At 48.2% G+C, this 24,728-nt stretch overlaps 1 protein-coding gene across 1 annotated transcript in view; it reads left to right on the top strand.

The window, feature by feature from the left end:
* The window catches only part of LOC131669821 (leishmanolysin-like peptidase), a 145,588-nt gene that overhangs the window by 114,521 nt on the left and 6,339 nt on the right, over positions 1-24,728 (top strand). The window contains 3 exon segments of the mRNA XM_058944985.1: positions 4,667-4,697; positions 10,676-10,706; positions 10,709-10,757. Coding sequence (XP_058800968.1) covers positions 4,667-4,697; positions 10,676-10,706; positions 10,709-10,757 — 111 coding nt within the window.

Raw genomic sequence — 24,728 nt, 5'->3', positions numbered from 1 at the left:
CCAAACATCGCGTCCCGATGCTGGCAAGAAGCAGCCGCGCATCCATCATCAGATTCGGGGATGCTATCTCGCTCGGAAACTAGGTTGAAAACTTGGAAATTATGATGTACGAGGCGGCGGCCGGAGAGACTCGTAATGAGCTATCTGGGGTAATTAAGGCGGCGCTCCCCCGGGGTTTTCCAGCCGCGCGCGCGCGTTCGCTCGTGTGCGCGGCTCGGGGCGCTGAGCAATTCGTCGATAATGGCACCGCGGCAATGGAGATACTCTCGTCGTGTCCCGATGCCGCCGAATGACGGAGCAGCGCGCGATGTCGTTATTTCGTTGCTCGGCCCGGCGGAAATGCCCTCGAGCGTCGCGACGTCCTCAAAATCTGGACGAGTACAATTGGACGCAAAGCGACAGCAGGCGTCGCCGAGTCAGTCTCCAAGTCGGTCCCCCGGGTGAAGATGTGGACGCGGGACAAAATAAAAATTGAGACAGTCGCAGACTGCGGGTCAAATATCTCGCTGGGCATATAATTGAAAATGAAATGAGAAAAGGCAATGTCGGAGGGGCTCTCTCTCTCTCTCTCAAAAAAAAAAAATGATTCAAGAAGACGTTACGTGAGGCTTTTTTGATGCGGCAGCCTGGAAAAGTAATGCGGCCGTGCCCCGGCTCTGCCAACAACGAAATTGAACTTTCGGGGCAATTTAATATTTCTGCCGGCGTTGCGAAAGTCTCTCGCTCCTCGAGATCTGTCCGCCTTATCGCTATATCGCTCAGCCCCCTCGCCCCTTGCCTTCGCTTCGTCTCTTTACGCTTCCTCTCTTTCAATTTGTATATACGCAATTCGCGAGCAAGCAAAACACCGCGAGAGACGTCCGCGAGAGCTCCCTTTTGATATTTGCCCCTCGTAAGCTCCGCCGAAAATCCGAGCAAAACTGCAGGCCACGCGCGCGCGACTCTTCGCCCCCCGCCTCTCGAGCTGAGCAGCGACTCCTTAATATTTCCTTGGCGTGCGGCTCCACTCTTTAAGCTGCCTCTCCAAAAGGGCTTTGATTATTTCTCGAGCTTTATTGCCTTCGCCTTTGTGGACGGCGCTTCGGGAATGCGCCGTGTCTTTCGCGAATTGCGCCGTTTCCTTAATTAAATCCCGACCTTTTTACTCGCGTCCGTGCGGCGCTCCCCTCCCCGCGCGCGCGCGCGCAGGACCCGCGAAATTTCGTCTCGGAAACTCCGGCGCCCGCACCCCTGCCTCCGACAAGCGCCGCGTGCCCGTCCGCCGGCGACAAGCGACATTCCGCGTGTCGCGCGCCCGAGCGAGCAAATAATAGCCGAACTCGGTCGGCGTGTCCGCGCGCGGGCCGACGATCGCCGGGCGATTGCGTGCGACGCGCGCTCAAAAGCGCAGAATAAAGCCGAGAGAGGAGACCGCGGCGAATCCCGAGCGCTCGCTCTCTCTCTCTCTCTCTCTCTATCGCGCGCGCACGGGGCCGCCCCGTAGAAAATTATAGGGGTAGGTTGCTTTCGCGGCGCCCCGGCGCCGAGCTAATCCCAGCGTATAATTAACCGCGCCGAGCTCCAAAGGGGCATCTATCTTGTCTCCGGCCTGGTGTGTTTCTATCTCTGCCGATTTATTTCTGGGTGCCGCGGTAACATCCTATTACCTGCCCCCTTCCCCGCCTAACCGCCTTTTCCCCTCGACGAATTACGAGGGTGAAGCTTCCTTTTTTCATTGATTGTTACCTACTTCTTTCGCTCGTGGTAGCTGGCGTATTTGCCGCTTCGTTATTTTTCCTTCGTTGTTTTATGGCCAAAGGGCGTGAAATATTATTACCCTCCTTTCCTGTCTCGATAGAAAATACGTCAAGCGAATTTTGCGCTATACTTTCATGGAACTGTCCTTGTTTATTGCGAATTGCGAGCACGATCGCTTCAGCCCCCCCCCCCCCTAACAAAAAAGTAAAATAGAAAAGTACAGCCGGTGTTGCCCGGGCACTTGAGCCGCAACGTCGTTAGGAAACTCGCCGAAAAAAATGCGAGTCAAGTGCGAAAAGCGCTAACACAGGTGCGCGCGAGCCTGGAGGTTGTTTTCTTTTTCTATTTTTTTTTTCCTTCCTCGCCGAGAGGCAGGCAGCGGAGCTTCGTCGAGAGATACGTGCACAAGTGTCTTCTCTTCGCTCTGCCATTTTCATGCGATATTTTTCTTTCTCTTTCTCCGGCACGGTGTCTCCATTGTTGGGAACCGAACGCGGATTTAACGTGTACGCGACGGTCCGCCGGAAATATTACGTGTTTTTTTTTTTTTTTTTCTTTCCTCGCGAAATATTCTGCGGATACGCTCGTAATCGCGCGCGCGCTAGCGATGTAGACGTTCCTTCCCTAGTGGCTTCGTCAATAAGCTTCGAATCCGTATTTTCTCTTGCGTCGGATGACGAAGAGAAAAGAAACAAAACTCGACGAGAAAGCCGCGGCTCGGAAAGTCCCTACTGCCAAAATTTCCGACCACAAGGAAAAAAAATTAGGAGGAGAGGGGAGGCCACTAATCCTAATCCCGAAGCGCTGCGCGCGATGCACTAACGATTTTCGCGGCCAACCGGGTTTGTTGAGATAAGCCGTTGAATAATCGAGACGCGAGCGAGCCAAATATCGGAGGCGTCGACGAAGCGTGCAGCGGCGATTAACGAGCCTCGACGCTCTCGCGGCTCTTGATTTAAGGCCGTCAGAATATTGCGCAGTTAGCGCACCGGAAGAGAAAAGAAAAGACGAACCCGCGAGCCTGCTGCCGCCAGCTCGACTCGCCCGACTTTAGGCCGCGCGCGCGTGCGCTGCCTCGGCCGTGGAAAATCACAACGAGGTCAAGCGTGCGTTAGACGAAGAGAAACTTTCGATAAAATAACAGAAAATAAAAAAATAAAAATAATAAAAAAGTGCTCAACAGGTTGGCTTGCGAACGTTAACGACTTTTCGCGCGGGACTCTCGAACTAAAAGCGCGGCGTCATTAAATTTTCTCATTATTCCGTTGCGCGCGAAAAAGGGACTCTGAATATTTCACGCGATTACGCGAGACGAGGACGAAAATTGAAGTCTGTTACATTATACGGCACGGCAATATCGGATAGGCGTATAAAAAAAGAAAATGGATCGTCATTCCATGACAATCATCGCAGTTGATTAAGAGTTTTAAAAGCGCGGCGCGATCGCTGCACCATCAGCGACGCGCGCAGTTCCCCTTTATTTCTCGCCAACTTAAATTGCCTCATCAATTGTCGGGCTTTTACGGAGTAGTCGAGGAATTTTATCGGCGCGCGCGCCCATCGAAAGATGCGCCGTTTATCTGGAATTCCGCGGGGGCTGTTGCGGATAATTTTACGAGCGAACTTTTCACTTTTTCGGAGTCTTTTGCGTCGGGGCCCCGCGCGCCGCCGCCTCGCGCCCCGGATTCTCCGGGCGCGGCGGAGCAAAGTTGTAAAATCGACGTCTCGCTCGCGAATGCTGAAAATGCCATTGTTCGAAGCCGACGCGCGCTTAATTTCGCGGAAGCAAAGGGCACGTCGTAAATCCTCGCGTCGGGAAAATCCCATTCGACTCGCCCTCCCCGTCGGCGTGGACAAAAAAGGAGAGCCCATTAAAAATATTTTCGCGCCTAATGATGAATAATGAAAGGTAATTGCCACAACACAGAGGAAAAACTCGGGCGGCGCGCGAGAAGGGAAAAAATTCCTGCGCGCGCGGGCCACCGAGGAAGGCAGACGCAAAAGAGAAAAAAAAAAGAAGAAAAAAAAAGAAAAAAACAAAGGCAGCTGGCAGAGAGTTCATAAAGGGAAGAAAAATCGTAGAGCAACGGGCGACGGCAGAAAAAAAGGCAGCGTGCTCGGGCATAAAACAATGTCAAACATGCGCCGTTCAATTAAGCTGTTAATAATGCAACGCTGGAAAGAGGAACGCGCGAACAATATGTTGGCGTGCGCGTGCGCGGGATGAAAAATAAAGCGCCGGTTAATTGGGAATTTGCTGTGGGGTGAAGCAAAAGTGGATTTCGCTTTGGAAATGGAGTTTCGCTTTGTTTCCTTTCTCTTGGCTAACTGCTGTAAGGATTTATTTGCGAGGGTTAATTAATTTTGATACGCTGATTGGATTAACTATGACGTGTACAACCACGTCGCTCCATTATTATTATCATTGTTATCGAGTAATCCGATAATAAACATTTGCATTTATTGCTATTATTAATTACGCGAGAAACGCGATTTCCAGCTGAATTAATTTACAATGCGACAGATTATTGGAATATGTAACTAGTATCGGCCGCGTACGAAACTTGAGACTCTTACTCTCGCGAACAATCGTTTAGTCGGTGACATTCGTCAAACTTGAGGTCAACTGCTATTCGAAATTCAATTTCAGTTTACCAACACACTCATTCTCTCTCTGTCTCTGTCTCTCTCTCTCTCTCTCTATGTTTCCCTGTGACGTATTTTAATTAAAATTTTCTTAATTAGAACTGGCCACAGGCAGACCAACAAAATAGTACAGGCCAAATAATTTTGACGGGTTGGTTGGAACATTAAACGCTTGTTCCGCGGCCAACGTCGAAGTATCCAACAAATGACGTGTCTAAAATTCCATTTTGCTATCCGTTAATTGGAATATTTCATTCATAATTGCTCATTTTTTCTGTTTCAGATTGGACACCAAGAAATTTGAGCTCATCAACGTAAGTGTAATGCTTTTGACAATATTAATTCTTTCCATACTGCAGAAAAATTTAAGAGTCGAGCAACGCGAATTACGGTTTTGAAGAACTGTTTTAAAACAATGTAAACATTTTTTATTGCGAAAAAATGTATATCGTCCAGTCAATTGTTACCTTATTTTAATCTTTTCAGTTTCACAATGAGTACGTTAATTGATTTTCACTGTAAAGATTTTTTGGATCGATAAATACGAACATGAAATTAGATCTTGAAAATTGTAATTTTGTAAAGATTGTCGGATCGAGACCCAACATACATTGGTTCCGCCATATTTATTTCGCAAATCACTCAAAACTTTAATATTGAAAATAGTACGAAAGTTAAATTGAATTATAGAGAAATATATTTTTATGAAAGCTTTTACATTGAAAAATGGATTATTTTTTAATCATTAAGATCGCCACATTCGATCCGTTATTAAACATCTGCGTAGTTCGTGTGGCATTAGCTTTAAATTGGCTGATATTCAATGAATGCCAAGCATTTTCATTTTCGTCATACATTTGTAATGGAATTTCGTTGGCAATAAATTCCATTCTCAAAAACACGTTTATGAAATATCTCGATCATGCTAAACTTCAAGATTATAGAATTCTTGATAGTATTCGACAAAGAGTCAAAAGAATATGTTGTCGATATATAAGAGACTCTGCTGACTGAAAGGGTTAAAAAGATCATTTACTGAATCAAGAAATTTACTTTCAAAACGGGAAGTAGTTACTAGTTTCAGGAAACATTTCCACTCGCAGTAAAAATTAAGCGCGCTCAAATCGCATTATCGCATAAAAATATTCGCAATCGCCGTTCCCAATTAAAAAACAAAAATCGGAAAAATCTTCGATCCCCAGCTCTTTTCCTGTCGATCAATAGCGTTAAACGAACGCACAAAAGAAGGGGGGGGTGGAGAGGGGGAAAAAAAGAGCGCGCAGCCCGCGTGCGGCCAAACCGCGCGCTAACGAGCGGAAATCCACTTGAAAATGCACGCGTGCTGCTGACGATTGATAATGCATCGTGCAAACACCTCACTGAATCATCGCGCCCGATCCTTTGATAGGATAATTGCGCTGATGCGTGCTGAGCTTTTGATGCCTTTTTTTTTTAATGCAAACTCAGCGGAAATATTGCGCTTAACCTTTTTCTCGTTGAATGAGTGATAACAGTGACTTTTTCGACGGAGATTAAGAGATAAAAACCCTCAACGGTTGGTCGAGGGTTCAATTATCGAGTTGTTTGACGTGTAAAGGTACGCACTTACAATAATTGCTTGCTATGAATTGATCCCAGTGAGTTTCATTTCCGCTTCGTCGAGTGATTTTTGAAATCCTAACATTTCGAATAACGCGCGCATTTCCAATTTGAATCTTCCCGAGATCCCGTTAAAAATAAAAATGCGGGCCCGTCTGCTTCTATTCTAGATATTTCGGTTTTCTCATCATGAATAATGTCGTCTACGCTTTACGTGCAGTGTTTTTGACCTCGCGGAAATCCAATAAAAGAACGATCGAACAAAGCAACATCGCGTTTGTCACTTTTTCGAAGCTACGCAATTCGAGTTAACGATTATTGAGAGGGAAAACGCAACGCTATCCCCTATTGTTTCGTCCGTATTCAACGAAGAGCTCTTCAACCACGCCGTTGTAATGAAAAACAAAACAAAATAAAGTGATTCGCGAACGAACGCGGCGCCAAAATGAATAAAGTGGATGGAAAGCTCGCTGGCGATGATCCTCGTTCACGCCCAATGAGGGCGAAACGACGACTCGGTCACCGCAAAAAGTGCGAGCAAAGCAGAGCCTGACGAGGAGGAGGTAAGACGTCGTAAAACCGCGACCACGTTGCGTTCGGTCACCGCCTTCTTTCGGGAGGAAAGAAAAAAAAATACGTTCAACCGCCACGACGTACTAATTGTCGACTTCAAAGAAGCCACAGCGGCTTTACTTTCCCGCGGGAAAGCCGTTCTCGCTTTCGGGCCCTTTTGAGGGGGCAAACCGCCGCTCCCTTCCGCGGAAGGGAAAAAAGGAGTCGGTCTGGCGAGAAGTCTCGAGCGATCTTATTAAATTTCCCGTGCCGCGTTGCGACGCAGGCAGACTATTTTTTTCTTTTGCTTTTTCATTCTTTTTTTTTTGGCGTTGTAATTTTTCCGCCAGCCCGTGGCGACGGCGGTCCTCCGGCGGTTATTATCGTCGCAAGGAACGGCGGAAGAGGAGCAATTTGGCTGTCTCGTCCGCTCGAACGTCACGGTAATCGCGTCAATGTCTTCGCGGAGGCACAAGCGCTCGGCCAAATTTTTAATGACGCGCGACGAGACAGCGTCGAGAATCGCTGCCCTCGGGGCACAGCCAAGCGCAGCGACTGGCGCTTCGGCATCGATTGTTCGCCCGAGCGTGGTGGCAGCAGCCCCCCCCCCCCTCCGCCGCCCTGCAGTCGCCGCGACGATTTGTGCGTATACAACTGCGCGCGTTATTTGTTGAGAGCACTCGAGAGCCTAATCGAGCGACCTCGCCGTGTGAAGTGAAGATCAGTCGTTCCCGCGGACGAGAGCTTCGCCGGCTCCGTCAAGCTGGATTGCAGTCTCCGAGAGAGAGAGAGAGAGAGAGAGAGAGAGAGAGATTGACGCCATTGCGCATACGAAAAGTTGTTTGCTCAATGAACTCTGCATCGGGGCAACCTTTTTCTCCTCCGACAACGACACCTCGTATGCGCGTCTTGTATCGACACATATAGAAAAATGAGCGACGTGTGTCTGATAGCAGCATGAAATTTCGACGCCCACTCGAACGAGAGACGGCGGCAAGGGGGGCATGGAGAGGGGTAAATATCGCGTTGGCGAAACAATGCACGTTTATCGCGCTCGCTTGCCTTTGCCGATAGCTGGTGCGCGTGGCGCCCAAGCAAGAATAAGTTTTCCGTGACGGATGTGCGTTTATCTTGTCTGTCTCTCGTTCTCCCCGGGAGAGAAGTTAGGCTTCCTCTCTCTGTCTGTCTGTCTGTCTGTCTGTCTGTCTGTCTCTCTCCCTCTCTCGCCGATATGCTCCGTGGATATCGCAGCGCGATATCGCCCTCTCGAGTGTACGCGTCTTTGCACGTGCTCGTGTTTTATGCACAGTTTTTTGTCGGCGCGGGTACACACGACGAAGAGCTTCTGAGTGCTTTTCTTTCGCGCCCGCGCGCGACGGAGGGAGAGAGAGAGCGAGCGGCACGGTGTCAAAATGCCTTGCTCGCGTTTGCGCGGCAGGATGATTTTTACATTCGTATTCAGCGTTGAAAGGTGAACGTTTGGAGCTTCTCCGCCTAGGAAACGAAAAAAATATCTTCGCTGCTAATGGAATCCTGCCTCTCTTTTTTTCAATTGGGTTATTGCGTGCGACTGCGAACATGCGTGGATTATATTAACGCGAAGATTTGCGAAATACACATGAAAAAAAAAGCAAAATTTTTTTAAAATTTACAAGATAAAGCGAAGTATCACAAAACCGCATGAATCGTAAAGGTTTGCCTAAGTTGCAAAAAAAGTTCGATATATTGCATATTTATACAGTTATTTTACATTAGAATTTTCACGGCTTTCAAGTTCTTTGCGTTTTAACCATTTACATTTCATTGTAAAAAGAGAAGCGTATCCTTGCTGTAGAAATAAATAAATATATATATATATATATTTTTTTGTTACAAATATCACATTGAAAAAGTGTACAAGCGCATTCCATTATCCGTTAAACTCTGCAAACGAAGCTCAAAGCACTCGAAAAAAGAAAACCAATTCAGTGGTCAGTTCAGCAAGCTTTCGACCCTCCCTCCCTCACCAGTTGTATTATACATTTCATTGGCGTAACGTGAATGATAGTTCGCTCGCGTATATGTATGTATATATATAAATATACATATATACACGTAATGTGCACGAGTACAATTGCGGCGGGTAAATTGGCACTCTCAAGGGAGATAGAGCAACTCGTTGTTACGGTCGAGCGAGCAATTGCGATTAGTTTTCAATCGATGACGCGGGTCGATGCGCATTCAAGCTAAAAAATTTGCAAAAATCACGAACGCGAATGCGCCCGCGATTACATATATTTCTGCGGGTAATTTCCTTTCGCTGCGACGATTTTGTTGCCGCGCGCCGTTTATCTCCGCCGCGCGAGAGACAAAGCCTCTCCAATCTTATACCCCTCCAAAAGACCAGATAGAGGGTTAGACCGCTATTATTAGGAGGTGCCAGGGGGAAGGGGTTTCTCGGGTCTAAAGCTCCTCTTTGAGAGGCGATTCTGTACTTTGAAGAGAGATTAGCTTGACACATGGCTGCTGCATTCTCGTCGAGCAAAAAGTTTTTTGACGCCGATGAAAATTGCAGGCTTTCCTTTTCTTTCTCCTCGAGCGATGCATCCAGCCGAGAGCTTCTCTGGGTCTGCGCCAGCCGATGAAATCTTTCCCGGGGAAACTATTCGCGAAATCCCAATCAGGTAGGTCCCGAATGAATGGAGCCAATCGAAAAAAAAAGTTTGGAGCGCGCCCGCTTCGGACAGATTAAACGGACCCCCCGGTGAAAACTCGGCGCGACACTCCGCGGCGAGATGGACGCCCGCCGAAAAGTCAAACAGTCCAAAAGAAGCGAGGTATTAGACGCATCGCCTCTCCCCGCCGAGCCAACAAACTTAGCCCGCGAGAAAGGAAGCAGTGAGAAGAAAGCCGAGGGTCCGGAAAGCCTTAGCCCCTCAAATTACTTAACTTCCGGGAGTGAGAGGGACAGTGCTACACTCGTCCTAGGCGTCATGAATAAAACGCTAGTTATCGAGATCGTAAATCCCCTCGCGGTGGGCTGCTTGATTTATTCGAAAACTTGGCCGTTTCTCCCTCCCTCTCTCTCTCTCTCTCTCTCTCTCTCTCTCTTTCCACCTCACTTTCAACCGCTCGATCTATCATATTTCTTTTTTTCGGCCTACTCTCGCTTCATTTTCCAGCCGCGCGATCGTGCTCCCGGCGCATCTCTATTTCAATTCCATTCCCAGCTCAACTTCTATGATATACTCCTCCCGGCCTTCGCCGTTTTTTTCTTACGAGGGGCTCGCTCCGTTGCGCGCGGTCAACCGAAATTTCTTCGGTTCCGCTGCGCTCCATCGGAAAACTTTCTCGAATCGAGGACCTTGTTTTTCTTTTCTTTTTTTTCTCTCCCGCCTGAATGCTTTTGACTCGAGAAAGAGACTCCGCAAATTAAATTTATTGTGTTACGTCGTGAATGTATTTCCGTAATCGTTCTAAAAAATAAGACAGCCGGCAAAACTCATCGGCAGTAATACTTACGAAAAAAGAACGTTCATAATTAAAAATTTGTCGAGAAAACTTGAGAATGATTTCCATGAATTTCTTCATGAAAGTTTGCCGCATGGGCATTTCACGGGCTAATCCTTAGCCATGATGTGTCTTTGAATGTTCGATTGATCGTCAATGATTTTCGGAAGAAGATTCGACCCATATTTATTTTTACGCGTGGTAAACTTTTTATCAGTCTCAATAAGCCTCGACGCTCTCGACTCATTACCCGAAAAAAATTACGAAGGGGTCCGCTAGAATTACGCAATCTCTACAGCAGTCCACTCTCGCGTTCTATATCTTTTAGCTGAAATATGACTTTCCCCCGCCGTTAAAATATCGTCCGAAAGATCATACTCGAGTAGTACAATAAAAAACGAGAAGCCAAAGTGGTTCGCGTGACTCTTTATCAATAGCCGAGGCGAGAATAAGGATAAGGCTGTTATTCCGAGAGCAGCGTAAAAAGAGCCGAGGCTCATTTATTTTTCAATTTTCGGCCGAAAAGAAAACAAAAATCTCGAGCGAAAGGGAGACGCGGCAAACTGTTTTTCTCTCTATCGCGTGCGGGAAATCTCGAGGAAGCTCCGAAACTCGGCGGCGGCAAGACTTTTAAGTTTTTTTTTCTTTCCAGAACACCATTTTACCGGAAGCCGTACACTTCTGGAGAGAGCCTTGATGGTGCGAGAAACCAAGGGAACCATACGACTCAATCGGTAAGTAAAAAAACTGGCGAAGCCGCCCAAACGCGTGCCGAAGTTACGCTGCCGGTCGTCGTCGTGCTTGCCTCGGTGAACCAGCCCGGGTACGTCGTTAGGGTCTGTCGACCTAACGATCCGAATGTTCCGTCATAATTGATGTTTGCTGTCGAACCCCGAGCGCGTAAAACTTGAGCGCTCATATCCGTCTTCCCAATCGCGGCAATTTCCCCGACACTCCAAAGTAAATTGCAATGTCCGACGACCACGACAATAACAACAATAACAACAACAACAACAACAACAACAATAACAATCGTTACGTCGCGGGGCAAAACCTCGGGAGTACAGCTCGCGTCAAAGAAACATCGGGCTGGCGGAAGGGTGTTCAGAAGCGGCTGACTTGACCGAGAAGTAGTACGAGTCGACGCTCGGTCGGCCGCGATGATTGCCGATCCGAGAAGCCGGGCCGCAAAAAAACGGAGCCGTACGAAGTGCGATTACCGATTCCGTCGCGCGACGCCGGCAGTTTATCTTGCCTCGCAATTTGCCGAAATTCGTCGAAGAACGAGAACGCCGCGCGCAGACACGCGACGTACGTTACCACGGGCGGGGCGGGGATGGGGAAGGAGGTCGAGTCACGGAAAGTTGCCGCCGCGCCCGTGCCGGGGGCTAATTATGATTAGCATAAGCCCGTTGTTGCTTTTTGCTGGAAAGCCTTGTCGTGGCCCTACGCGATTTGCGCTCTCGTCAACACATTCAACGGCCGCGAGGCGCGCTCACGCGATACATTCTCTCTGAATGCCGCGCGTCCGTAACATTGCCGAAGTGCTTCATTCTTTATTTTTATTTATTTTTTTATTTTCCCCTCTCATCTCGCGGTAATGTACTGCGCGAATTCTCGGCCAGCGAATTCCGCGTCGGCTGAGGAATTTCATCATTGAAACAATCTTCGTAAAGTCAACTAATAAGAAGAAAAGGAAAAAGTGGGACGGCGCGAGAGAGATCAATTATACACTTCGGTGTTGGGGTCGTTTCGCACAATATTTGCTAATCAAAATCATCATCACCGAGAGAGAGAGAGAGAGAGAGAGAGAGAGAGAGAGAGAGAGAGAGAGAGAGGGAGAGAGAGAGAGAGAGAGTAAACAAACGAAGGTAGGCGAAGAGTATCGCTTCTAAAGAGAGAGAAACTGAAAACGGAGGAGCGTTGGTTAGATTTCTCTCTTGGCGCAGTGAGTCATCAGCGCATGGGTAAACACTGCCGCATCGAGAAACTGAAATTAATGCGCATCAGACCGCAACAAACACACACACAATCTCCCTCTCTCTCTCTCTCTCTTTCTCACTCGATGTTTGCTTTTGCGGTTGTCCTCGTCTGTTTACGTACACCAGAAAGCTTCTTCTTTTTGTCGTTCTTGTTAAATAATTCACCGTTCAAAAAGTAGCTGTTTGACAATTTTAGTACACACGTGCGGAATAAATCTCATTTTCGAAGATGAGAGTACTCCCTTTTCTCTCTCTCATTCTCTAATCACGCGTGAGGCGAATAAGGTTTGTGGATAATTTGTTTCGCTTCCGTTTACAGATTTTACCACCGTACGTAGTGATGAAAGATAGGGGGAATGCATTCTTTTTTCAATTTGCCAAGAGTTGAAATCAGTAACGTTTCTTTTACGCGTAGATAAAATAATAAATACTGCGTTGTCCATTATTATTATTTTTTATTGCCCAGTAATTGAAAACCAATTATTTAAAAACCACGAACAATGCATTATTTTTTATCAGTAGCTGCAACTTTGGGGAAAAATCTAGATTTTTTTTAACGTTTCAACAGAAACATAAAAAATAATTTCGTTTTTTACCGAATTTTAAGTTAATCTCTCACCGTTAGCGATATTCATTAATTTTCCAGGTATGAGTGCATTTCCTTGAACAGAATAAATGTAATCTTGCACTATTCGCTGCACTTTCAAAATCTCAAAAAGAACGATTTTGATAAAATATTCGAATCTTTTAGTCGAATGACGACGATTTTTTCGAACATAATTTTCCAATGTAAATTCGATTTTCGAAGAAACTCGATATGTCGATTCATCAAAGTATTAGATCTTCTTTAGGGTGGATTGTTCCTAAGAATTTCTCATGCAGATCGTTTGCTTTGATCACTTCAACTCTGATATTAGCGAATGCGTAGCGTCATAAATAAAACTATCAGACGGCTATTTGGCAATGTTACTGAAAAATCGAAATGGTGCATTTCTACTCGAACGTATATTGATGCGGCTGTTGAGCAGTGAAGCATCCTATCTCTTTTCACGAATCAAAGTAACTTTGGCGAAGCCGGCTGCAGAGCTCATTCGCGCCTTGCAATCTGATTACGCGGATAGCGAAACTTGGATTAAAAGGCTTTTCAAGTTACCTCACCTAGTAAATCTCACGTGTGCGCCTTCTATCGGGGGAGGAAAGAATGAAATATTTATGAATGTGAAACAAGCGAAAACTTGGGCAGCAGTACAATGCACCGCCTTCCTCGTTTCTTTTTCATTAAAGATTGCTTTGCCGTGAAATTCCGATCGCGCGCCCGCTCTCCGCTGCTCCGCCCTGTGCTTTGTGCAACTTGATAAAGTTTATCACTCTCTCTCTCTCTCTTTCTCGCTTGCCCCACCCCCGTCCCCCGCCCCTCTTTTGAACTTTTTCATCAAAACTTTTCCGCTCTTTGACTCTCTCTTACTTGTGCGGTCTTCGTGTACATATAACCCCGAGACTGCATCGCGCGGGTAAGGACTTTTTATTCACTTTCTTCTCTGACTATTGTATTTGCGTTCGGCGCTTTCGACCTGGCCACTTTAATGCTCGGTCGCGCGCCGTTATCGATGTGACGACCGAGAGAGTCCATTTGACAATTCCGAAAACCAAAAACGCTTTCCAAGCGAGGCATCCGTTATTTTCGTAAGGTAAGAAATTCTATTGATAGACTGTGCCCTCGTCAATAATTCCATTTACAAGGGAGAGTGCACTCCTACTCTCTTTGAAATTTACCACCGACCCCTTCTTTGCTCACCTTCCATTTCCATTAGAAATTGCGCTTTTTCCGTCTTTTCTTTTTTGTCAATCTTTTTCTTCCATTAAGTAGCATCTGCGCGACTAAAGGCTCGGTGGCCGTTAAAGTTTTCTATATATACTACGCTACAAAGAAGCCCCTCGCGACGCGCAGGGAAGAGCCGTGGAAGGAAGGAAGGAAGGAAGTTGCCGAAGTGCTTGAAAACACTTTTATTTTACAGAGGGGCTTACGTTTTCTTTTTTGTTTCCTTCTCTTCCTTCTTCTCTCGAGCATTTAGCGCGAGCTATTTCTCTCCCCTTCCTTTATACCCGATAAACATCGAGCGGCGTATTACGCTCTCTCTCTCTCTCTCTCTCTCTCTCTCTCTCTCTCTCTCTCTCTCTCTCTCTCTCTCTCTCTCTCTATCCTTGCCCCCGAGCCGATGTTTATTGCTGCGAGGACGTTGTTATTTCGCCGAAAGAGCGCAACTTTGCCGCTAAGAGCCCGCACGTTCTTCCTCGGCGAATAAAAGTTTCGGGCGATCGTCGCGTCAAAAAATCTGTGCCCCGGTGCTCCTTTTCTCCTCCTGCCCTCCTGCCCTGTCCGCGGTGGCATCGTTAACTTGGGCCAAGTTTAAATTGTAGAAACTTTCCCGGGCCGCGCTTCAGTTTTCATTCCGATGGGCGCTGAGCCTTTTCTAGAATTAGAAATTTATACGCGTGCGATTATTGCCGACTTTACGCGACGGTATATTACGCGACGTGGGCGTAAAGAGCATCGAGTGCCGCGCGTTCAATGAAATTGCAGTACAAGTTACGAGCGAGGCGAGCTTTTTTCAACGTACGTCCCCAAGCGAGATGACTTTCGCCCATCGATAGCCGAGACCGCATCGAACGGCAGTAAGAGTAATCAGAGCGATCCGATGCCGCTTGGTGCGGGCGAATAACGCGAATAGCTGGAGCGAATGGCTAAAAATTCGAAAATTATGGCTGAAACGTCCAATCACCGGGGGACACGAAGATACTGAAGCAAGAAAACAAAAAATAATATTCCATGTCAGTCCATCCCGGCAGCATCTTTTGAATTTGCTAAAAGCTTCTCTTCCCGGCCCGCGTACACCCGAAATTCCATCAATCCATCCATCCATCAATTTGCCGCTAGAAGCCACCTTCATCACCCGCGATAATAAACTTGGTTGCTCTCGCTCGCTCGTGGTACGGGGGGATGGGAGGAAAACAATCTTGCCGCAAGTCACCTCTTGGCGTTGCCGTGAGCAGGACGCACGCGTATTGATCGCAGCCGGAGAGAGAGAGAGAGAGAGAGAGAGAACTACGTCAAACCTCGTTTCGTACGTGCGGGGAGCGGATGGCTTTACGTTGCTCCTCCCCCCCCTGCTTTTAGGGAAGAAGCGCCCCTTCGCCCTCGCCGCCCTTTTAAAACACGACACGGCAGACGAGCTCGCTTCCCTAATGATTACCTTGACGGAAACTATACCTTGAGTGCTCTACTCGCATCAGCGAGGGCTGCAACGTCGGAGGCGAAGCAGGCGCACCACACCGCGTCGGATTCCTCGGTTATTTTCCTTGGTCAACTTTAATCTCTCGCCGGCCATAAGCGACGACGGGAGAAAAAACTCTCCTCCGTCGCGGCGAGAAAGCGGAAACCGCAGGCGCCTATCCGGCACCGACGGAGAGGAGCGAGGAGAGCGCTCGCGCACCTTTGCTAAAACAATATGCCCGAAGCGCGGGCGCGCGACTGCGAGGACAAACAGCAAGCCGCAAAACAGCAACGAGCGGTAAAAAAAAAAAAAAAAAGGAAAAGAAAAAAAAAAGCCGAAACCACCGCGCTGCCGCGCATTGTCTCGTTTGCGCTTGGCTACAGACAAAGGAATCCGCGTTAAAAAGGACAATCGATACGTTATTCAAAGCGTTCGTTTCCGTGAAAAGTCACACGAGTGGTTTTTTTTTCTATTATTTATCGATTCCTTTGTAAAAAGAAAAAAATGAAAATAAAAAGCAAAAGAAGAACGGGGGTGGAACAAAGGGTAGTCGAACGATATTACGTAAAGACCTAATCTACGTTTCAAAGTGATATTGAAGGCTTGCTCGCGGTTCGCTGCAACTCAGCCAGTACGAACGCTTTGAACGACTAGAGAGAAAAGCGCTCCTTTTATTTAGCGCCAGGCATCGCGGCGATAGAGGGCCCATAAAACACGACCGCAGCGGCTGCGGCGGCGGAGACGCGCGCCGCAACAAATCTTACAGTCCCGCGGGCTCGTTTGTCTTCGCTGCTCGTCTTATAAACACACGTATACACGTACACACACACGTACACACGCGGACCGCCCGCGGCGACTTCAGCACTATATTCTCCGCGCTGATTCGCACGAGACGAGAGAGAGAGAGGGAGAAGGGTTAGATGCGTACACGTACTCGTGATTACAATTTATATACGTACGCAAAATGCATATACAACTCCGAAGATGAAGCATTTACATATCTATCTGAGCTTTGCTCGCTGCCTGGATGTGCAGAAGTGACTCGTTTGCCGAGAGTTTTGAATTAATTTTAAGGTTATACGTGTAACGAAATAAAGCTGGCAAAGTATTATGGATAGTCTAAAATTACAATATTGTAATTTGTTTAATTCGAGGTTGTATTAATTACATTTATTTGAAGGTTATGCATGCAAACGTAAAAGGGTTACGAAAGTTAACTCCGCAATCTGAAATCATAATATCACGGCTTATTACATGCTCGTTTTATTCAAAGTGTATCATCGCGATAAGAACTCTGCGACGGACAGGAGCAAAGTATCAAAGTATATAACGACAAGTCGCGCGGGTAAATGTTGTCTCATTATAATTCCTATAAAAAAAATAAGAAAAAATAAGAGGGAGAGAAAACTTTTCGCATAACCACATTTTTCCATTAAGACTCATAACGTCAACTTTTAGCCGTGTCGTTTCGATATTTAAAAATGAGCATTATAAAATGCAAATATAGGGAGAAAACTTTGAAGGCTTTGGTTACGAAACTAATTTAGCGCACTATTAAACCTTTTGCCCATGGGGGAATAACGACGAGCGAGGTCGCGTGCGTACTTTTAATGAAATTTGAATTTTACATAAGGAAAAACGAGAAACACTCGCGGATAATTGAATGAACAAAAAAAATAAAATAAAAAATAAAGAAGAATAGAGGTAAGATGTATTTCCCAAGAGGTGTGTTTCTCGAAAGCTAATTAACGCTCGGATTTTTTTGAAAGGCCCATTTGTCTTTATGCCACATTGTTTAAATGTCTTGGGAATTAAACTCCCATTATACTCCCCAATGTGTCGATATACGTATATAAAGTATATATCATATGGGAATCTTCCCCCGAGGGTACAGTCGCCCGGTTGGCTTCCGCTTACTTTTCATCATCGATCACACCTCTCGCGGGCCTCTAACGTCCCGTTAAATGCATATTATGTCAACGGCTAAAAGTCGCTTCTGCTATCTCGGGCGTGACTCTGCGCCCCCTCATCTCTTTTTCCCCCTCGGTCGAACAAATAAGATTGTAAACAATAACGTTTTCATTTAAATTCCACTTCGGACGAGTGTGACTTTTGCAATTACCGCGCGCCAAATTTGAAATTCAGATTCGGAACGAGAAAAACAGGCAAGGCAATGTCTATTTTCGTAATCTACTGAACCTGTCGTATCGCTCGTGTTTCGTCTCGCCAACGGGGAATGTGAAATATTTAACTAGCCACGCTGCCCCGGCGAATGTACGTGTATTTCGCTCCACAAAGCATTCTTCTCTTTTTCGTTTTTTTATTTATTTATTTTGTTTTGAGCCAACCTAATTTCGATGGAACGCGGAAAAACGCAAAAACAGCCGCGGAGGCAATCGAAGCGTGCGATGAACAAAAAAAAAATAATAATGAGAATTAGAAAGGGCAGAAGTAACGAACGCGCGCGCGCGCGTAGAGGGGGGGGGGAGACAATGGGAGAGAGGGCAAAAACGGCAAGACCAGAAATGCAGCGAACGATGATGGCGAGACACAATATGCAGAGAGCCATTAGAAAGATATGAACAGCGTGAGGGAGAGGGGAAAATAGGGTCAGCCGGTGAGAGAATGAAAGATTAATGTTAAGAATGCGCGGCTAGCTTGTGTTCTCTCTCTCTTTTTTAATTAAAAAAACTTAAGGGTCGCGCCATTGTCGGCGAGGAATGAAAAAGTTACGAATGTTGTTCGTCGCGAGAGAATGGAAAAATATTTTGCTTTGCTCGCCTGTCCTCGTTGCCGCGCGCGCGTTGCCTATTTCGCGGGGGTCAAGGGGGGGGGTAGCATAATGCGTACTTTGACGGCGGAAATGGAAATGAATTACAACGTTTATGGCTTCAATTTCTAAACGCGTCAACCGCAGCGCTCCGTCTTTTCGCACTTTTGGCGCGCGCGGCAGCGTCGACGGGAACGTTATCCGTTGACTTCGCTGTTGGCGCGCGAACATTCTAATGACACCGAGAAGCCAGAGACGAGCGCAATATGTTTCCGCTTGAAATCGCATAGTTTACGGTGTTCTTTTTACATGTAAGCCTGGTGGGAGGCATAACGTTCATTCGGAATTTTTACGCAAGTAGAGGAGAGACTTGGTGGTGGTAGACGCGAGAAGAGTGCGGTATTGACGGCAGCGCGCGTTATGTTCGGGCGATTCCTCAGCGACACTGCAGAGGCTAGATTGTCGGACGAGGCAGTTGATAATCGCGCCGGAGAGTCGCGAGTGTGGGATTACCGGCGCCGTTCGTGAAATAAAGGACAGAAATCCGGACTGCATTATCGCGGTCCATTGGCGGGGAGTTGCGCGCCAGTCAGGGAATAAAGCTCGCGCGCGTGCGACCTGAAAATCCATTGCGAAAGTACACTGGATGGGAGGGGGGGGGGGGCAGCCAGCTGCCACGCGCGCTACCACGGAGTTTTAATCCGATTTCCAGACCTCTTTCCAGCTCGATTCTTAATCCGATTTCCAGCACCTCTTTCGCCCCGGCGCCCCCCCCCCCCCATTCTTTCACCCCGCGCTGTTCTACACACTGTGTCGTGTCCGTCGGGCTCGTTTTACCGTTGAAACGCCGCCGACGCTGATATCGCGCGCCTCTCGCGGAACGGCGCCCCGCCCGGAGAGGCGCATCACTTACAGATCCGTGGGACTCGCGACGCGAGACGCAACGCCCCAGCATCGCTTCGGCCGCAAGGCGCGAGTCGATTTCGTCCCCGACGACGAGTGACGACTGGCTTATCGGACGAGCGACACGCTCGCGAGTAGTACGCAGTCGATATCGCGACGCGTCCTCGACGGGCGGATTATCGCGCTGCGTCGTCTGCGTCGTCTGCGTCGTCAGCCTCCCGCGCGGCCCCGCGTGCGCGTGCGCACTACGCACGTAATATTTCATTAACCGCTTATCACTTCTCGGCTTCTTCACGCGCCTCGGCAGGCCACGCTTTCGTCCTCGCCCATATGCTTGGTGCGGATATTCCCTCTTGGATCTCCTCGGAGGGTTGATAAGCGCCACGTCGCCCGAGTGGAATCCTCTAAAGTAAGACGCCGCGAGAGATAGAGAGCATATATGGATTTTTCAGCGGAGCACATCCCGGATAGAATCTTTATATTTATCCTTGTTAAATCTGGGAAAAGAGAGGAGTCGTATCCTTACGCTCCCTTGGTAATCCAAGAAGCTTTGCATCCAACTTACGGCGATGTAGGTAGATTAGGTCGTATGAGCAAATTGAAGGATTGTACGCCCCCGTTCCTTGTTGCACGATTTTTCGCAGAAAATATGCAGCTCAAGGGAAATAACCGGATCAGATCCAAATTTAAAACACAAAGTTACTTAATTTGCGAGTCGACCTAGTTTTACCGCGAATATGTTCAACGAACGAATCGCTTCTCGAATTCATCAATTCGTAAGTTAGTCTCGATCTATTCACAAATATCTCTAACTGGAATACAATCGAGCATTAAATTTCCCCGATCAAACTTCACCTGTAGTGGAATCTGCAGGTATGCACGCAGTACAATTTTCTCAAGCTGCGTAATTGAAAATTAAACAATCGAAAAATTGTCTAGTAAAAAAAGAGTCCACTTCAATCCCACAGTTTCAATTTCCAAAAGTAAACTCCGGTCTCGCGGGTTCTTTGCTCATCGATTACTGAGTGGTTTGAGCCGCGCGCGCGGCATATCAAGAATCCCTCGGTACGGGGAAAGGAATTTATATTTCTCGTTTTCTTTTCGCGTAAAAAAAAGAGAGAGAGAGAGAGAAAAAGAAAAAACGGGAGAAAGAATAATCGCTTGTGCGCTGATCGATAAGCCATTACCGCCACGTGATCTCTGCATTGGTGCACGGCTTTGTGAAATGTCGCGTTCTCGAATGTTTGACGTTAAGCGGCCTCCCCCGCGCTTCTTCCTCTTGACTTCAGCTTCGGAGCTGAGTAATGCGCGGCGACGAGGAAAATTCAAGTGCCTCGATTCGCCGCGCGCCGCCCGGGTGTTTGCCTTGCGCCGTCGTCGTCGGATTCTCCCAGTGGCGGGGCCGGTCGCGCGTCCACGAGACACCAGCCGCGCTTCTCGCCGCCGGGACAGGGACGAGGAATGGGGGATGGAGGGGATTGGAAGCCGTTACTCTCGCGGTCCTGCTGAAAGACTCGGCCGCCCGAAAAAGAGGGACGCGAGAGAGTGGCTCGGCCTGAAAGTTGAACGAGCTCCGTCCCGCGTGAATGGCCGAAAAAGAGGCGTCCGGAGCTTTCTGGCGCGGAGGCCGTTAAACGACCTCCACTCCCCCCCCCCCCCCCCTTCTCGCCGCTCTGCTCTTCGCGCCAACTTTTCGTCGCGCGCTTTGTGGCGCGAAAATTAATTGTTAGTCGCGGACGGGGCGCTTCTTTCTCTCGATTCTCCGACGGCCATTCAGCTCCGGCCCTTTTGTTCTCGGGCCGCGGCGTCTTGGCAAGCTGGTAACGAGCGAGTCTCCTGCTCGGATAATACTCGTCGGCCGCCCGACAGCAGATTGTCCGGATGGGTCGCGCGAGTCGCGCGCAGCTCTCGATCGACCGCTGCGCGATGTGTGCACAAGCGCATCGCGTGCGACGCCCAGATAAATAATTTTCGTGGCTTCTGTTGAGCTCGGCACGACACTGTTACATCCATTAATTACTCTCCAAGTATACGATTAAATATGCAACATCCGCAAAGGACAAATGCTCGCGTCGTTTCATAAATAGTTTAGCCGTAGAGAGGGGAAGGCGGCACGCTCTACTTTTCGAGAGATGCGGCGCGTATAGCGCGCGCAATGAAACATTAAAAAGTAATCGCCAAATGCATTTTGCTGCGTAATAAACTAGCCGGCATGAAGCTTTTAATAGTCCGTGAATTATCGAATTTCCCGATTCGTATTCGTCGCGTTTTATGCGGCAGCTTTACAGCACGGCGGAAAGACAAAAAGAGAACACACGCGCATTAGCATGCTCCACTGAGTGGCGGGGCCGCGCGCTTAATAAGCCGATCGCGTCGAGTTTCGTACCGGAGCGTCTTATCACCGAAGGCTCTATTCCCCGGGAAAGCACAGCAAAGTACCGTTACAATACGATACGAAGAACATCTCCCAAGGCTTCTCTCTCTCACTCTCTCTCTCTCTCTCTCTCTCTCTCTCTCTCTCTCTCGCGCGCGCGCGCGCGCTCTAATGGCGTTTGATTCGCGCAAGCTTTCTGTTATTAATGAGCCTCGCGTGTCACATATGAGTCAACGCACTTTTGGCGCCAGTTCTCAGCGGTTTTTCAACTCTTTCAAGTGCGTTAATTAAAAATTCCCTGCGCGCGGGCCCTTCGGCGAGCGCTCGCCAACTCGCTTTTGTTAATTGAGAGGCGTCAAGTGGCGAAAGCTCCGCGGCCGCGTGCGACGGCATCGAACGTCGCGATGAGTCACCCAAGTCCACCGCGAACGGAGCTCGCGCGTCGCGCCTCTGGAAGCCTCGACGACGTCGTGGTAATTCCCAACGAAGCTGTCGAACGACGCCGCGGAATGGACGTTCGCGCGCTTCGACGGTCGCTGAAATTGGTAATATGGCGAGACTTCGATGACAATCGCGAATCTTCCCACTTAGTTTCGTCGCGGAAAAACGCCGAGAGGATGCTAATATAGAACTTTCGCGGAAACGATTTCAAGCGTTGATCCGACATACGGACGAATGTTCCAACTCGATTATCCAACGTTGAATCACACCTGCAATCGTATCTTAAATCAATAAGGTTATTTAATGATTGAGCTTTCAATAAAAAACAAATCGTAATTTGTCAAGAGGTCAATCTTCGAGCGGAAGGTAATAAAATTTTGATCGCTTCAAGGACGGTCATGCGACTCTGCGAAAGACTACTTTTCCGTCCGAAGCGAAGTAAACTTTAAAAATTAATTGAAAAATGTTAGGCTGCCGTCCCTCGCTCTTCGCAAATTAAAACACGGCAATTCTGGAGGGGGGGGGGGGCGGGCGAGCGGCGCCAAGATCCTAAGTACTCAAGCAATTTGGCGAGTACACATCAGACGAGTCGCTCGACTAACCCGGAGACTCAATTAACAGAAGGCAAAGTCCTGATCGCCGGACGACTCATTACCCCGGAATTTCCTCTCTTTTTAAAGGCATAATCTCGCGCTGACACTTGGGTAATTGACGCGCGAAGGACAGTTTTTTTCCATGTTGTTTTTTTTTTGTTCCTCCCTTCTACGGCTCCTCGTGAATTCAATTAGAAAAGTTGATTAATTTTCCTCGCTGCTGCTCTGATGCACTGGGGGACGGATAATTAGCGAGGGCTTCTCGCTCTCACTCGCGCCGTAGCTTTCGCCGGGGCATCCGTCATTGTTTGCTCGCGATGAAAGTGGATAAGCTCGATCGAGCACGGAAAAACTTGATTTTCGCCTGACTATATCCCGCTTGTACTACTCGCTCGAGGCAAACGTAGTTGTCGACGCCGGCAAAAGCGGCTTTTGTCCAATTAAAAAGAGTTGCCTCCGCGAGGGCAGCCTTTGTAACGACGAAAAGTCAGCTTTAACATGTCACTTGCCAGCAGGCGAGCTCGATTCCCTCTTTACGCGCAGAAAAGTGCGGAAAGAAAGAGCGTAAAGCGGGGCCTGACGGCGGGCCGGGGGAGAGCAGTCGGGGGCATCAGCACCGTCGAAGCATCGACTTCGCGAGTGTCACGCGCGTACGAGTATTTCAACGAGGACGAGGAGGACTAATGCGTCGGGATTAGGGTTGCCGCGTTGCGACTCGCTCATAATTCAAGCTGACTCCTCCTCGTCGTGGTTGTCGTAGTCGCAGTCGTCGGGCTGCAGTCGTGCATCATTAATCACGACGCCGTCGCGAATAAAAGCTCGGCGGCGTTTCGCCTTCGGCGACTGAACGAGCGATTCGCATAATCGACGCGTCGGCATGTTGCGTAATGACATCCGCGGAGCTTTCGTGACGTGTTCCGGCGATGGGCGGCGCGCCCGCAACGTTTGGTTTTCTTTTTCGTTCCTCCCGACAGTAAACAAACGAGACCCCGCGTCGTGCGAAGCAATTCAAACCGTTCGATGTGGAAAACAACAAAAAAAAAATCAAAAACAATAAACAAATAAATCTCCGTCAAACTCGACGCGACGTTTTAAAATCTCGCGCTTGGCAAAATTCACCGTGGCACGGTGAAACGTCATACGGCGCGGATTTTTCGGTGCGATGTCAAAACGTCACTCTCTCTCGCCGGCTGTAGGCCTCGGAAGAAAATAATAACGAAGCCAACAGCGATAATCGGCGATTTCAGCCGGCGACGCGACGCGCACTTGCGCTGCACCCGCCCGGAAATCGAGGACGCGTTATTTGCACGGGGGAAGGGCGACAGGTGGACGAGCGCGCGCAGGTTTGAGAACGCGTAATTCATAGGTGAGTAATGGCCGCGAGCGCGCTTAAAATCACGTCGCGGGGACGCGATTATAAATCACCGACAGAGAGAGGGAGAGAGGCGCGCTATTTATTATTCTAATGCCCGGGCGACGTTCCGGGTAATATTGGCAACGACTTTATTGCGCGGTACTTTATCAAAACCACCATTGCTAATCCTCGCGCGGCGCCGGCAACCGGCGAAGCCAAATTAATTGTTGAAACGACCAATGCGTTCGCGTTCGCGGCTGCGAAAATAGACGGAAATTCACGGCGCCGCTCGTCCCTCGTGTTTCTCCGCTCGTCGATCGATCCGAGAGAATACGCCTTCCTATTTTTACAACATTTTCACTCGCATTGATTTTCACGAGAGCACGTATATGTATATTTCATCAAAGTTCACTGTTGGCTCGTTAGTTTATGGTTAAAAGCGTCGCTGAATGCGAAGAGCGGCGATAAATAAGTTAATTTTTACTGATAAATTACCGAAGAAGTACCGTTCGTACGATTTTTCAAGTATGACCGATGTAACCATGAACGATGGTTTTATAATTTTCATTTTGTTGCTGTTGTAAATTCAGTGTACCATACAACTGAATTATCTTCTTTGATTCTAAAAAAACTGCACGTTCGTATCCTTGGACGTTTCGTTACGTTAACGAGCTCAGGACACTTACCAACGATGTGTCCTACATATACACCAAAGTGCAGTGGCGGAGAGCGCGAGATACACATGTGGCAAACGACGACGACGACGACGACGACGAGGTAGGAGCTACCAGACACGAGATAATGGGCAAATCGTGTCCTACGCTACATCCGCAGCTCATCGACGTCTCATCCGTAAACTGCGCTCTCGGCCTGTTTATCGGATTCGCCGCGTCACCGCGACATCGATACCGCGAAACGCAAAACTAAAAAGCAAATTGAAAAGTCAAATTACCCGTTCGCGAGAGCGGCTCGGACGATTGATCGCCGGGGGGAGAAATAAAAGAGGAGGAAGGAGC

Source organism: Phymastichus coffea, unplaced genomic scaffold (assembly GCF_024137745.1).
Source record: "Phymastichus coffea isolate CEN01 unplaced genomic scaffold, Cenicafe_Pcof_1.1 PCOF00097, whole genome shotgun sequence".
Taxonomy (NCBI): Eukaryota; Metazoa; Arthropoda; class Insecta; order Hymenoptera; family Eulophidae; genus Phymastichus; species Phymastichus coffea.
The sequence above is the reverse complement of the archived record's forward strand: the minus strand, read 5'-3'. Positions and strand labels throughout refer to the sequence as shown.